Below are 16,156 nucleotides of genomic sequence, written 5' to 3'. Positions count from 1 at the left end.
GGTAAGGGAAATACAACTTCATGCATAAATTATGCAAATGAGGTCCCCATTAGCATATTTCATGGCCAGGTGTGTGTACCTTTCCTAAAGCTAACTACATCTCAAATATGACATCTGCAGCTTTTACGGTAAGGGAAATACAAGTTTCTGCATAAATTATGCAAATGAGGTCCTCATTAGCATAATTTTTGGCCAGTGCATTCACCTTTCCTAATGGTACCTACATCTTTAAGATGACATCCGCAGCTTTTACGGTAAGGGAAATACTAGTTTATGCATCAATTATGCAAATGAGGTCCTCATTAGCATAAATCATGGCCAGGTGTGATCGCCTTTCCTAAAGGTATCTACATCTCAAATCTGACATCTGCAGCTTTTCCGGTAAGGGAATTACAAGTTTATGCATAAATCATGCAAATGAGGTCCTCATTAGCATAATTTATGGCCAGGTGTGTTCGCCTTTCCTAAAGGTACCTACATCTCAAAGATGACATCCGCAGCTTTTACGATAAGGGACATAGAACTTTATGCATACATTATGCAAATTAGGTCCTCATTAGCATAATTTATTGTCAGGTGTATTCACCTTTCCTATAGGTACCTACATCTGAAATATAACATCTGTACCATGTAACATAAGGTACATATAACTTTCTGTAATACCATTAGTAGAGCTACCACCTCACATCTACTTAGTTTTAACTCCCAGACAGGGGAAGTGTAGGAGGGCTTATGTTACAATATGACCTAGTTCTTGCAAAATAACCAAAAATTCCATGAAAAAATTGCAAAATAAATCATTTTGAAGTAGTGTATACCAAAAAAAATAAGGGGGTCCTTTGGGTAAATATCCAATGCACAACTAAGACCCCGTTCACACTCATTTTTTTCAATCGCGATTGAAGTATAATCGCGATTGAATCGATCCGATCGCGATTGATTTTTTCAGTGTGAACGCTCCCAATCGCGATTGGAACGATCCAAAACGATCCAATCGCGATTGGATTGTAACTACCTCCGGAGGTAGTTTGATTGGATTAATCGAGATCGGATCCAATCCAATCCTATCAAATTTTGAGTGTGAACACAACTACGATTCATTCCATCGCGATCGGCGGAGATTTCGGCTGGTTCCGGGGGTGGGAGGTCATACATGCGGGTACGTGGGGTCATAGTTCGCATCGCGTGGGAAAACAAACCCAATCCGCACGTCAGATCGCTCTGTTACAACAACAACAACTTTTCATCGTCAACAATGCCCAAGAAGAAGAATAAAACTCCGTCAGCAACTTCAGCTGGTGGCAGATGGCGCGATGAGGAGACCAGGGTCCTCATCGCAATCTGGGGGAGAGAGGAGGTGCAGGCCAAACTGGGGAAATGTCACCGAAAGAGGGACATTTACCGCACCAAGTGACAATGTGTAGCGGAAAAATAGACACAAAATAAGGACAACAAGGACAACAACATTTACCAGATGATCACCGATAGCATGCTTCAATCGTGCTTCAATCGCGATCGGATCACGGCGTACTTTAATCCACTTGGCGAAAAGCAGTGTGAACGCAAAAGTTTCTTTGCGTTCAATCGCGATCGGATCGAACAATCGCGATTATACTTCAATCGCGATTGAAAAAATTGAGTGTGAACGGGGTCTAAACCAAATTTCAGGTCCTTGGGTTCAAACACCACGGCACTGGAGGCCATAATGTGCGACTTTTGTCTGAAAATGACCAAAAACCTCGATAAAATCATTTTAAAAACTTATATCAAAAAAATTGAAAAAGGGTCTAGGGGTATACACGTACTCTACCTGCATACCAAATTTCAGCTAATTTGGTCGACGGACGACCGAGAAGAAGCGATTTGAAGATTTGACAGAAGGAGGAGAAGGAGAAGGAGGAGAAGAAACCTGACAAAAACTAGAAAGGCCGTCATTTGCCCCTGAGCAAATACAGCATGTTTAGCCATACTCCTCCCCATGCAAGAAGTGGGCTGTCCCAAAATAACCCCTGGGCAAATCGAAATATTAACTGCATGTAGGAAGGCAACATTTGCAAGAGCATCATACTTTGCCAATCTCCCTCCCGATGCATAAATTGACTGTTCCAAAATCACCCGTGCAAAAAAATTCTCTCTACAAGTTCTGCGAGACGCCAAGAGCTTCTTACTGCAAAGGCTTGCGTGTTTACCCGCAACATGACCTCAGGTAACCTAAAAAGAACACATGTTCTTTGGCCAGCAGCAAATGGAACGCCCGGAACCTTAGATAGAACATGGATTCTAAGATAGAACATGGAACGGGGACAGCACTTTTGACCCATTTTTGGTCTGAAAATGGGTCCAAAAGTCCCCAAAACGAAGCATTTTGAAGTGATGTACACCAGAAATGTGATTGTAGTCCTGTAGGGACATGTTCAAGGCAACATTGTACCGAATTTCAGGTCATTTACTTGTAATACCAGGGCACAGGAGACCAAAATATAAAAATTGCCTGAAAATGCCCCAAAAAACCTCCATAAAAATGATTTTAAGGCCTGTTTCAAAGCAATTTTAAAATCACCTGAGGGTATTTGCCTTCTTTACCTCCATGCCAAATTTCAGGTCGGTTGATTAAAAAATGGCGGAGTTGAATCGATTTGAAGATTTGGCAGGAGGAGAAGAAGAAGAAGAAGAACACTAGAAAGGCCGTCATTTGCCCCTGAGCAAATACAGCATGTTTAGCCATACTCCTCCCCATGCAAGAAGTGGGATGTCCCAAAATAACACCTGGGCAAATCGAAATATTAACTGCATGTAGAAAGGCAACATTTGCGAGAGCATTATACTTCGACAATCTCCCTCCTGATGCATAAATGGACTGTTCCAAAATCACCCGTACAAAAACTCTCTCTACAAGTTCTGCGAGACCCCAAGAGCTTCTTACTGCAAAGGCTTGCGTGTGTTCCTGCAATATGACCTCAGTTAACCTAAAAGAACAGTGTTCTTTGGCCAGTAGCAAATGGAACGTGGGGATCCTTAGATAGAACATGGATTCCTTGGCCAGCAGCAAATAGAACATGGAACGTGGATACCACTTTTGGCCTGTTTTTGGTCTGAAAATGGGTCCAAAAGTCCCCAAAATGAAGCATTCTGAAGTGATGTACACCAGAAATGTGATTGAAGTCCTGTAGGGACATGTTCAAGGCACCCTTGTACCGAATTTCAGGTCACTTGCTTGCAATACCAGGGCACAGGAGCCCAAAATATAAAAATTGTCTAAAAATGCCCCAAAAAACCTCCATAAAAATGTTTTTAAGGCCTGTTTCGAAACAAATGAAAAATCACCTAAGGGTATTTGCCATCTTTACCTACATGCCAAATTTCAGGTTGTTTGGCCCAAAACTGACGGAGTAGATTCCATTTGAAGATTTGGCAGGAGGAGAAGAAGAAGAACGTGAACAAAAACAATATGTTGAGCCATACTAGGTATGGCTAAACATAATGAACAAAAACAATATGTTGAGCCATACTAGGTATGGCTAAACATAACAATATGTTTCGATGGTGAAACATAACAACAGCAGAATAGCCCATTGTCAGGGATACCTAAGTACACATACAAGTGGAATTCATACGATCCACTACTAAGAAACATACAAATTTTACGGAATTCATACGATTCTTACTTTTAATAAAACTTGTACTATGAATTCCTTTAGATTTGTATTTTCTAGATTTGGATCGTATGAATTCTGTAAATTCCTCTGATTCTTTGTGAAAAATTGTGTTAATTCCATGAAATATTCCGTAAAACTCAATGTATTCCGTAAGATTCGTATGAATACTCAGACACCCCTGATTGTAGACTCAGTTTTTTCCATCTTTTCCCTTAGTGTCTGTCTTGTCTTCTGACTCATCCTTTAAGTGAGTGCTCTGTTGACGTGTTGGTGGTGGGGAGGGGGACCCTCGAGAGGTACGCTCCAGAGCTACGGCAAGTTCCCTTTTCAGAATGGCCGCAAATTCTGCGGATGACACCTCTGGTACAGGTGCCGCTGTGGCACCTGCCGTGACAGGTGGAAGGCCTTGTAAAGCAGCTGTCAGTGCAGGTGATTCCGCTCTAGCACCTTCGTCTTGAAGGGAAGGTGGAACACCCTGCTCCAGAGAAATCGACTCCTTATCACCAGGGATGTCTTGTACAGAGGCTTTACCAGTTCCTGCTTCTTCCGTTGCAGTGGGGACTGCAGACTCTGGCTCAGAAGCTAAATTCACCTCAGTTAGAGCTGCAGTCATTTTGGCTTCTTTAATGGGTTGTACTGGTTTGTCCACTTTTGGAGAAGATGTCTTTTGATCTGTGTCGACAGTGTCATGTCTTGAAGGAGCAGACAAGACAGAATCATGTGCCAGGAGACTTTTGAGTGCATCTGCGAAGTTCAGAAGGTCTCGTAGGTCTTCAAAGCCAAGGTCTCTCCAAAGACATTGATAAAAGAATTCCGGTGCCTGGAAGAACAAAGGCACCATAATGTAAGATTTGAAATGCTACAAAACTCTGTGTACTGATGCACTATATATTGTTTTCTAAAACTAAATATTTAGTAGCCAATGATGTCTCATCATGTTAAAGGCATCCGGAGCAATTTATGAGGCTTGAAACTTGAATTAAAAAAACTCAAATTTCTAGTCATTCTGACACATAGTAAGGTTCAATAACGCTATACTATTACATATAGACATTAAAGGAGTAAAGATACAATGTCGTTATGTGGTTAGAACTGATAGACTGATCCTGACTGTCCATCACAATTAGCGGTTTGACCAATGAGAGAGTGACTGCATGTCCGGCAAATATTTGCATTTCTATGTTTTAATCTGCATTTCTACGTTTTGAGGGAGGTGGGTGGTGTTATGGTATCGGTCTATTTACACTAGGCGTGTGAAACTAAAATATCACCATGTAGCTTTAGTTTTGTGTCGCTTTTGAGCACTTTGGATAAGAAATCCGCACGCAAATGTGGTAAACAGTGGCATTGAATGTCAATTTCATAAAGATTACAGCAACCAGAATATTTCCAGTTTTCAAGCCTCATAAAATGCTCTGGCTGCCTTTAAGACAAAATTATGAAATAGTATTGAACACTTCCATATATTACAACAAGAACAGTAATTATTTAAGTTGTCTTTTAAGAGGATAATGTATTGATGTTTAATAGCACAACAAATTGACTGAAATATTCAAATACGTTTTGAAACTGGCTCATTTTGTACAACATACATGTTTGCAGGGCTTTGGTGGAAGCTTGCCAATCATATATCCATTGATGGCTACAGGGCAGTTTTGACAAATTTGAAAAATCTGCTTTGTCTTTGGAAAACTGAAAGTTAAAACTTCCCACCTTTTGGGTTCTCTTTTCATTTACACTATATATTGTAAAAAAAAGATATATGATCATACTTAGATTTGGCTGGTGACACTGATCTTTCTCCTGTATGCTAATCCAGGCATTAAATTAATCTCCTGCTTTACCAACATCTGTCAATTAATTAGTTTTCAACCAATCAGGGGATGTTACGTTAAACGATTAGTGAGTGGATCCAACACGAGTTCCATCATGGTACGAATATTTAAAGTAAAACTGGCATTAATAGACATGTGCACGTACATGTACATGTATGGACCAAATTTGGAAAATGACATGGAATTTATTAAAATCATACTCCTAAGCCATAAAGAAAATGTATATCTGCCAAATTGTGTCTGCCTCCGATTTTATTGCAAATTGGTAACTGAAGCACCAAGTACTTGCCTCAGCCCTGAGGGAGTGGAGCTGGTACAAAAACCTGCCATCTACTGTCTGCAACAAGGGGGCGCCACTGCAAACAGAGAACAGTTATCATGAACTTTGTCAAAACCTAGTACACTTAACAGTACTACATGTAGATCTATTTTAACAGTTAGAATTAATTTGCATATTTTTTTTAAATATATGCAAGAGCTCTGATAAGCTACGAGTCATGCACATGGTCCTTTGTACTGGCATGGTAACTAACTGAGTTCAAACAGGCTTTGAGAAGTTTGATCCCAGTTACACTAGTGCTTCTCGTAATGCGACTCAGAACCAATCAGAGCTCTTGCGTATATTCTATATGAACATCTACATGTTCTCTCAACCTATTATGAATTGGGGATAGACTATTTGGCAGGGCGGCAACAAGAAGAGCTGCCGAGACCGGAGCTAGTCTTAGAGACTAGGATGTCTCTGAATACCAGGCTAACAACATGTATGAACCTACCATGGTATGTTCAGACTCAGAAGCCATGCCTGCACGTCATGACTGCTCCACTGTCGGACAGTGCTCTCTGCCATCCAGTTGCTTGCTTCTTAAGATGGCTTGAACAGATAGCTTCGAAGGACTCTTAACACAAAATCATGCCGAAGTGCCAATGTGGGCAGCAGTTTATCGGCTGTATGCAGTATTGTACAGTTGTTCTAGCAGTTGACCCTCATGCAGACAGGCATTGACTTAAAAACAGCTCATGTTTCCTCCCAGCCAGTTGCAACGTCCTAAAAATAGTCGACTCCCCTCACATGGGGACGGACCTTGAGGCCAGTGCGCACAGGATGTGTTACCCCAAAATATGGCCAATATGTGGACCTCAGTAGCGTTAGAAGAGATTTTATGTACATTTATGTGGTTCTGTCAAATAATCAATCTTTCAACATGATTATACAACATATACAGGTATATGAGGTTTCTGCAGGCTTTAGTTATCAAAGTTGAACATTTTTTTCCACCATCATCAACTCTGTGTAGGGTTAAAATAGATTTCTTTCAGAATCTGGAGATGTACATGTACTGTGACATGTATCATATGTGGCACTACCCAATAATCAATCTTTCAGCATATACCACATTAGAAGTTTCTGCAGGCTTAAGATTTCAAAGTTGAACATTTTTTTCACCATCATCTCTGAAGTCAATGTTTTCATGATCATAATAAAATAAAAATCATTTGAACATTCAATATTCTACTGGTATATCTTTGAGTTATATCAACGGTTGATGAATAAAAATTCAGCATTTATATCATCAGATACATTATTTGAAATATCACCTTGGAAAGAAAACCAAGGATTACTGATGCTGCATTTATAGATCTCTTTAAATTCACCTTTTTTTGAGGCAGTCTAAGGGCATTCGGCAGAATTATGAGGGTGGACGCTGCTACGTGATTGTATAAGTCGTAAAGGTCTGGAATTTTGTTTAGAAGTAGGGCGTATAAGTTAATGAGCATCTTTCATTGTAACACAAGTGGACAGCTTGACTAAGCTGCACATATTGGGAGCTGATATTTCCAAAATCAGCATTTAAAACTCCGATACCACAGGCCACACACACTTATCTCCTGTTAACACTCCCCGTCCGATAACTTTTTCGCCAACGTTTATAAGAATGGCTTTGATACATATTGGTCCACCGTTCGGTATTATTTCAAGAATTGCAATAACAGGACGAATGTTCCGTTGAATGAATGTGTGCACGGCATGTCATATTTGGGCAGGAAGTTGTAGAAACCTCTAGCATCAATGAAAGAAAAACTGGGACTTGCAGGGGGACACCTCCTGAGGGGAAAGATGTCACAGTTGAGAAAAGTGAAGGATGGGAACCTTGGACTGAAGTGACAGTTCCAATACCTCATGTATTGGGACTTGATTTGTTCTGGAGCGGGTCAGTGCCTCCCATAGGCTATTGGAACTGATGATCGCACCTGTGACAGCATGGAGAGGTTCAACTCAGGACTCGTCTGGATGATTTCCAACCAGTTCCCCTGTAAAGGGCTTTAAGTTCACAAGGATTTAGGTCTGTATTTGCATACTCGGGACAACTTATTGGATAAACCCTTAAACAGCACAGTTAAAAAGATATGGGAATGATGGATTACGAAGAGAAGGGAACAACAAGGAATGAAACGTCTAGAACTCAAGAGAACGATATAGGTCAGGAGTGAAGAGTTGATTCAATTACTCCACCCTGGGTGATTATTGGATCTCTGGGATGGGCTCTCTCAAGCAGATCCAATCACAGAGCTTTGTGCAGATGGAGGAACATTTATCTCTTAAGTGGGATTACAGGAGGATATTATCATTAGAACTGGGGCAGTGTATTTCACCTGTGCCCTCAGCAACAAACCCCATATCGCAAATACTTGATTACTAACATTTCAGACAGAAATGTTTGTTCCCACCGTTAAAATTAAGTGCCGTTCATTTTCCCCCAACCACTATATTTTCCTGCCGCTACATTAAGTGATTTACAGTACTTTATTTGCCTGAACGTTGTATTTCTGTATATCTTTAAATGATTTTGCAGACGAGTGGTTTTATGACAGCTCCACCGCAAAATCACACTGCTGGAAATATGCATTTCTATTGAATTGCTACTGTACTACAGATTGGTTTCAACGGCAAACTTAAAACGCCACGAAAACCTTTCACCTCCTGCTACAAAATTAAGCGTACTTACAGTGAAAGAAGGTGACATTTAGATTGAGAGCAGTCTCGGGACAACATGATGATAAATAATTTTTTCTTCCTCTTGTGCAATATCTTTTTTTGTCTGAAAAGCACTTTTCTTAGGAACATACTGCCGCAGCAAGCTGTTTCAACTTCATTCTTCACTGTTAAACGTTTCCCAGTCAACTGTATACCATACATCACGTACCATCAATATTGATGTATCCCCTGTGTGAAATAAAAGTGTAATCATAGAATCATCAAATACACATAATTATACTTGTTGCATGTGTTACATGTAGTTCTGCGGTTAGTGACCTCGCCTCTGGAACAAGAGCTTGGAAGTTCCGATCCCATAATTTAAAAGTTCGAATCCCGGCTGTTGTCACTCACCACTGCGAGCACCACCGAAAAGGGTTGCAGTCTTTATGATGCGACGTAAAGCCATGGGCCATTGTTCATTAAAGAGCTAGGGGAGTACTTCACAGTGTATGTAAAGAAAAGGTCACGCTGATTTGGAGAACATTGATAGATTTTAGAATTTATAGTCCGATGCCCCAAAATGTTTCGGTGTTACATGTTTCCCCTTGCTTCCTGGAAAGGTCACAAACTTCTTGAACAACTCTTGTATGTGAAAGCCCTTTTCCATTTAGTATTCAACCTCAGGCAACATTAAGGGAATCCCTGCAATATAGTAATGGCAGGTAGGTGTCTCTGGGTCACAGCTAGCCAGTTTTACAGCTGATTTATATAGCTGACATTTCGCGTACCTTGTTGTGAAGGTCAAAATTTAAACATATTTAATAATTGATATTGGAGTCTATTAGTGCATACATCAGTAAGCTTGTTGTGCAACTGTTTTATTGTATGAGACCAGAAAGAATACATCGCTGTAACTAGCATTGCACAATCTCATACCTTGCCGAATAATGTTACCCTTGACTACTGACATATCTTAATGTTTCTCATTGTTTATGCAAATAAGGTCCTCATTTGCCCCCCAAATAACACCCTGGTTCGTCCACAGCCGTTAAGTTTACGGCTGTGGAGTATCACTAAGCCGATGAACTGCGCGGCTCAGGCTAGTATTGGTTTGTCCACAGTCGCGTTAGTCCATGATGCAGTGATTTAATCTTTGGTGACCTTTGAAGCCTTTTCAATTATAATCATCTATAATCAAAATACCTGATGAATCAAATGCATGTAACATGTAATGATATGATTGCAACCTGATAGTGCAATTTTATGCAGGCCATGTCATGATTGAGCAGGAACAATCATGGCACTTAAAATCAAATCAGGGCCCGTCTGTTTTGCATATCTAAACATGGAACTGGGTACACACCCTGCACTGCTCAGCCCAAGGACAGGGAGGATTCAACATGCAACACAGTATTCATGAATTTTATCAATAAATATTGCAGAAATCACTATGCAAAGTGTAGGAATGTAATTGGAAAAACATCAAACAAATTCTATGAAATTTGTATGAATTTCATTTAAAAAAAGGAAAAATCACTATGCAGAATGTATACTACTAGAGTAATTATATTATCACTATAATAAAAGGTTTGGAGACCAGGCTGGTTTTCTATTGAGATTTGTACATTTTTGCATAGTGCATTTTTTTTTATTACAAAGTTTGTATTTTTTTCGTTTATGCTTTGTGCGTCTTTCATAAGATTCGTACATATTCCATAAATTTGCTTGAATGCTTCTAATAGGCAAACCCTCACTGGAGATAATTGTAGTTATTTCTCAGCCTACAGCCCAGCTCAATCTCATCCTGTACTTTCCACAGATGGCCATGACTCAGCAACTATGACGAAGGTAATAAAACCCAGCCCATGTATCAACGGACGCTTTGTAAAACCCAATTATTGCACTTCACGTTATATTGATTCTCCGTACGGTTGAACTTGAATGAGTAAAGGAAAATTGCCGTGGAATAGGGCACAAATTACACAGGTCAATAATCATGGGGAAGCAAAGTTCATTTTTTCTCTATGGATTTTTCTCTGTGTCCTTATTTCACATCTGACCGCAGGCAGTGCCAATCAATATGCTTTTAACAATTGCTATGGTAAACGAAAATCCCACTTTGCTTTCTGATATTACAGAACCAATAACTGTCAACCTGATCCTTTTAGATAAAATCAAACCTCCTGACACTAATAGCAACCAGGAGACCTGTACGTATTGCTATTCAGACAATTCATCATATGATGACTTGTACAACAATGCCTTTAAGATTACAGAAACTTAAGTCATGCTTTGAAATATGAAAGGTCAATAGAGGCAGTTAAGCAGGTATCTCACTGGACTGCAACAAATTTGCGCTAGGTAATTGTGCCAACTTTGAGAATTTGTGCCAATTTTCACTTGCGGTCACACTGACGTGCTATGCACAAGTATATATACGTGACCTCTGAATACAAAATGGTTGTGCCCAGAAAAAAAAATGTCTCAGTACATTCAGTTTTGGCTCCAAATCAGACAGAAGAGCGGAAATTGCAGTGTTGCCACTGAATCAAAGTCCAATGTACAATAATTAAGATTCATCCAAAGAGATGTGATTGCGCCATTTCCATCATTTTGTCAATTCCTAATTCTAGAATTTTTTTGTCAAAATCGCAACTTTAGGCCAACAAACTTGTGTCGACTGACGCCGTTTTGCTCCACTTTGCAAATGCCTTTTGCGATTTGGCACAATTTGGCACTGTCCAGTGGGATACCGGCTTTAGGCTTATAATGCAAGCCATAGAATCCATTTGTTCATAATGCCAGCTAGACTGATGACAAACCTAAGGTACATTAGGATCTTTCCATTTGTAAATGGAAAAAAATGGCATGTTTAGGTCACACCAGATCAAATCTGATTCGTCAAGGGAATCAGAGTTCCCAGCTATACTCAACTGATAAATGGCAAACAGCCTCCAGTTTGGGAATTCCAGTTTGATTTAGGACTACCTCCTTGGTTTCAGCAATCTTAAACCCAAATGGCTTAAGATCACATCTGGAAGGTAAAAATGAAGTTAGAAATATGTAGCAGTCATTGATGACCCCCTGGGGATAAGCCCAATTCTACTGAATTCTGGGAAATGGAGCCAGAATTCTGCAGAATTCTGGGAAATGGAGCCAGAATTCTGCAGAATTACACCTTCCAACACTAATACCTTCCAACATATGGTTTTCTTCCTTCAACTTGGTGTTTTCTTTCTGCACATCATCTCTCTCTTCCTGCATATAGATAAATTCTGGATTCTGGCTCCAGTCCCAAGAATTCTGCCTCCAGTTCCCGGAATTCTGCAGAATTCTGCCTCCATTGCTCAGAATTCTGCAGAATTGGGCTTGTCCCCAGGGGGTCATCAATGGCTGCTACATATTTTCAACTTCATTTATACCTACCACATCTGATCTTAAGCCATTTGGGTTAAAGATTGCTGAAATGTGGGAGGTAGTCCGAAATCAAACTGGAATTCCCCAATTAAACTGGAGGCCATTGGCAGCCCTTGCCAAAGGGTTGAAATGTGCTACATGCATGCTAAAAGTTTTCATGCTGCATATGTGCAGCATAGGTGCCGTCTACCACGGTTATTTCATGGTAATTATGGCTGTCCAGAGTTTCCCTCCCTAAACTGTCAACCCAGGGAAGCCTTGAACCAATTAGAGGGATTCAGGCGGCATGCGTGCCATTTCCTGTCACAGATATTATGTCCTGGTCACGCTCCACCTTTAGATTAACCCCCTGTACCCTCTGGTGCAGGGCCAGTCTTTTCGGTTGAAATGGAGATCTCTTTTCTATTTAGGATTCAAAAGAATAGATATGGCATGACAAAATGACTTGAGTCTTCTAGATATTATGGCATGTACAAAATTGATGTAGACCACTAGAAGATGGACAGGAAATATGGTACAGTTGCAAACGTGTCTCTGAAATTTCATACCAGTTGTTCTCAAGTCTGCAGATTTCTGTTGCAGAATGAACTAGATGATGGAACAAAGGCTATATATAGTGCCTAACTCTTTGAAGGGCCATATCATTACTGCACTTATCAGATTGTGGAAGGTTGATGCATATGAAAGTGAGATGGATTCTAACAGCAAAAACATTTTTTTTACTTTGGTCAGCAGACAGACAACTGGGAAAAGGACATTTTCTCTCCAAGCTTCTGTATGTTTGCCCCAATTACACACTAAATTAGCTGACTAATCTTAGCTGGCCTAGACTAGGGGCTCAATTTAGTGGTCACCACACGAGTATGCATGTAGTAGCTGGAAACTGTTTGGGGGCCACCAGGTGAAGGATGACCACTAACATTAACAAGGCATCATCAGGCAGATGAGTTTGACAAAAAGCCCCCCTGTGCATCTACTTACATGTTGACCTGCCTTCGCAATGTCCTTGCAGCTTGTATTTTCAGCCTGGCACACCCGGTCACCTCTACTCTTCCATATACATGTATGTGTGTTGCAGAAGTTTCGGGCTTGATGCTAGTACCAAGAATGAGTGCGTGAGTGAGTGATACATGTGGCCGCCTACTTTATGTCCATTCGATAGGATGATGTAAGTCATTTCCTATGTGTAGACCCCAAGCTCGAACCAGGGCTGCCAGTGTCTTGGATGTCAGTGCCTAAGGCGTGAACACATCCCTTGCAGACCTTCTTCTTAAGCTTCTTTAGGTTGGGTAGCCAACTGCTAAACTTGACGGTAGTGCTGGTGCTGGGAATGGTTAATCTGTTGTCTGTACTGTACAGCACTGTACCAAGTAGTGGGGAGGGGGATGTGTCTAGTTTTGTCTACTGGAGCTTTTTTATGCTATGATTGTTCATTAACCTCTTTGGCTTGTTTCAAGTTATCTTCAGGTTATCCCTGTCTTGTCATTCCTGACAAATTTTAGTCAGCTAGTTAAACGATTTCTCTGAGTGGAAGGGATACATTTATTTGAAGCAGATTAATTCATTCCATCAATCATCGCCTTGGCTGGAAGAAAGCAGTACCATGCCCCCTACCCAGACAATCTATTAGGGCTAATTGACAGTGACACACCCTATTATCACTTTTAGTTTTGCCCCATTGCTTAAGTCAGAACAAAAGAGCTGTCATTCTTTAGCCTGAGTGCCAGCCTTTTTAGCTTCCGTCCGCTACCCAAGCTCCGCTCCTCGAGGAGCGGAGCTTGGGTAGCGGACGGAAGCTAAAAAGGCTGGCACTCAGGCTAGTCATTCTTATATAGGGGATGGAAAGAGGGAGGAAATCTAGAATTTCAAAGAAAGAAAATGTCATGTGCTCCTCCTTAGTTACTGATAACAAACTACCAAGCATTCTTATTAGTGACCTACTTTCTGATGTACCACTGTGCAATGATAGCAGACCACCTGGTGTGCTGGTTCCAGATCTAGCTGGTAATATGTCTCATTGCACACAAGAAAGGAAACCTGATGCCAAAAATTCAGAGATAGGTCTGAATCAGCAAAATTCACACCTTGGTGATTATAAGAAGAGAGGTAAAATAATGTTACCGGTATATGAAGGCCATGCAGGGTTCAGGCCATATTGATACCCTGAAATAGGCAGGCATTTTTTGTAGCCTCCATAGCAGGCTCTTTGGGACTTCTTGGGCTTAAGGTTATGATTACAGGCTGGCTGCCCAGTACAAAAAGAAGTCATCGGCAAATAGGGTATTATTACAAGTATTACATGTACAAAATGTCAAAGCAGGACACTTTCATATTACCTGATCTCGTACACAAGTAAACACTTGAACAGTCAGGTGTTTATAAGGGCTCAGTTTTGACTAAAGAAGGAGAGACAATGTAATATAGTGTACTATGAATTTAGATGTTCAGAATGAATGTAATTTAGATGTTCAGAATGAATGTACTTATACAATAGAAAACTTAACCCTTGACATTGTTGAATTTTTTGTGGAAACCAATGTAACACTAAACCCTTGACTAAATGTTTGTTTACCAGTATGTCAGTTGAGTACTTTATTTAGTGCTTTTTTGCCAGTGTAAATTTGTTTTAGTATCAAATTGATTTATGTTGCAAGTTTGTTTAACACATTTGTCAACAATCAACTTTTAAAACATGTTTTTCAACACTGTCATGCCCATGGGTGCAGGTATACAAGTACATTCAAGTCTGTGAAATAAAGCATTAGGCTACAAGAAATGGTTTGATTTGTCCTAAATGGTGTAGTTACTGTACTACAATGTAGTCCCCAAGAACTCAGCTGGGTTCCCACACAAACCTGGGTAAAACTATAGAGGAATATTATTCTCTTATAGTTCCACAAGAACAGTATTGAACCAACACTGGAACTATAGCTTATAATCCGTTACCAGCTACCCCGCCCCATTGAACTACAGTAGCTGTCAGCTCTTTGTAGGCCTTCTCTTGTGGGCTTGACATCTGTGTATAAGGAGGTCCCCACTAATGTACCATGTAATTAGGAAAACATTCAGCCTCACATGGGGTACATGCCAGCAGCTCTAAACTGTTACAGTATATTTACCTCACTTACTGCATTAATACATATGTACATGATATACCTGTCTTTGCTGAGAAAGAATTTCTAATGCAGACTTATCAACATTACATCATAAGTTGGTGTTTTTGTAACTCTTTCAGTGGTTGAGGACAAATGTGTACGCTTTTCACAGTGTCCCCCAGTGGGTGACCTACCCCCAGTGGGTGACCTACATGTAGATACCACAGGCGGGTTGGAGGTGGGGCTGCATACATGTGTGCTGCATGTGTGCTGTTTAAAACAGCTAGTGGAATTTTCAGGGAATTTTGTGCTATTTTTCCTTCCTTGATCATCACAAAAACTTGTGTATGGGGAAAGCACCTACACGTACATGTACTAACACACACACATGTGCAGGGAGAGGTGGTAAAAAATCAAATTCCACCTCCTTGCTGAAAGGGTTAATCAACAACAGGATTATACTGTAGACAAATAAGCTCCAATCTAAAAGGCATGTTTTAATAAGAGGTATGAAATAGTTAAATTCTAGTCAACCATCGTAGAGTCAAGTATTTGTAGCATAACAATGGTCCACAGGACCCCTATCATGTCATCTTCCTTGGCTCTGATTATTATTAAGGTCAGCAATGCCAGTTTCAAAGCACTGTACTCCAATCAGATCTCAATGTGTGTTTTTTTGGTCTGAGCAAGAAGGTTTAAAATCATTTGGGGACTAACAGTATCAATGTATTGGGTATAACAACTCTAAGTCTGAATCCTAGCCTTCAGTATTGCAGTCCTCATAGGGTAGGCAGATGAGTTTCCCTCCCAAGTCAAAGCTATTAGCAAATCATCTCTATCAAGGGAAGAGGGGGATTCCCCTGTTAATTGGCCAAACCATTCCAAAGTCAAAGATTTCAAACTGCCAAATGCAGCCTTCAGCAGTACAACTGGTGTCCTAATTTCTGGTCAGACAGACCTCTATAGTTGGTTACAGAAGCAAAAGCAACATTCCTCTAATTCTGAAGTTGTGTTTGTTTTGTCAGATAGATTATGGCCCCTTGGGAAACCTAGCCTTCAGTGCTGCAGTCCTGAAGTAGGGTTGGCAGATTAGTTTCCCTCCCAAGTCAATTACAAAGCTATCAGCAAATCATTAGCCACCTAGTGGGAGAGAGTGAGCCTGCCATCCATGGT

At 40.5% G+C, this 16,156-nt stretch overlaps 1 protein-coding gene and 1 long non-coding RNA gene across 2 annotated transcripts; one reads left to right on the top strand and one right to left on the bottom strand.

The window, feature by feature from the left end:
• Positions 1–3,722: 3,722 nt before the first annotated feature.
• Positions 3,723–6,562, bottom strand: LOC136428584 (uncharacterized). The gene is made up of 3 exons (XM_066418207.1): positions 6,268–6,562; positions 5,781–5,847; positions 3,723–4,476 (listed from the first exon to the last, which is right to left on the bottom strand). The coding sequence occupies exons 1-3, from the start codon at positions 6,339–6,341 to the stop codon at positions 3,847–3,849; spliced, it is 771 nt and encodes a 256-aa protein (XP_066274304.1). The 5' UTR covers positions 6,342–6,562; the 3' UTR covers positions 3,723–3,846.
• Positions 6,563–12,001: 5,439 nt separating this feature from the next.
• Positions 12,002–15,631, top strand: LOC136428583 (uncharacterized). Its single transcript, XR_010754636.1, has 2 exons — positions 12,002–12,494; positions 15,283–15,631. It is a non-coding gene; the product is annotated as an uncharacterized lncRNA (long non-coding RNA).
• Positions 15,632–16,156: the final 525 nt, after the last annotated feature.

This window comes from Branchiostoma lanceolatum, chromosome 2 (genome assembly GCF_035083965.1).
Source record: "Branchiostoma lanceolatum isolate klBraLanc5 chromosome 2, klBraLanc5.hap2, whole genome shotgun sequence".
Lineage (NCBI taxonomy): Eukaryota > Metazoa > Chordata > Leptocardii > Amphioxiformes > Branchiostomatidae > Branchiostoma > Branchiostoma lanceolatum.
Note: the sequence above shows the minus strand (reverse complement) of the source record. Positions and strands in the feature narration are given on the sequence as shown.

Excerpts from the sequence above, each read along its gene's own strand:
- LOC136428584 (XM_066418207.1), bottom strand. The coding sequence starts at position 6,341 with ATGGCAGAGAGCACTGTCCGACAGTGGAGCAGTCATGACGTGCAGGCA. Across the intron at positions 5,848-6,267 it reads CTGAGTCTGAACATACCATG|TGGCGCCCCCTTGTTGCAGA; the intron begins GTAGGTTCATAC and ends CTCTGTTTGCAG. Across the intron at positions 4,477-5,780 it reads TCCACTCCCTCAGGGCTGAG|GCACCGGAATTCTTTTATCA; the intron begins GCAAGTACTTGG and ends TTGTTCTTCCAG.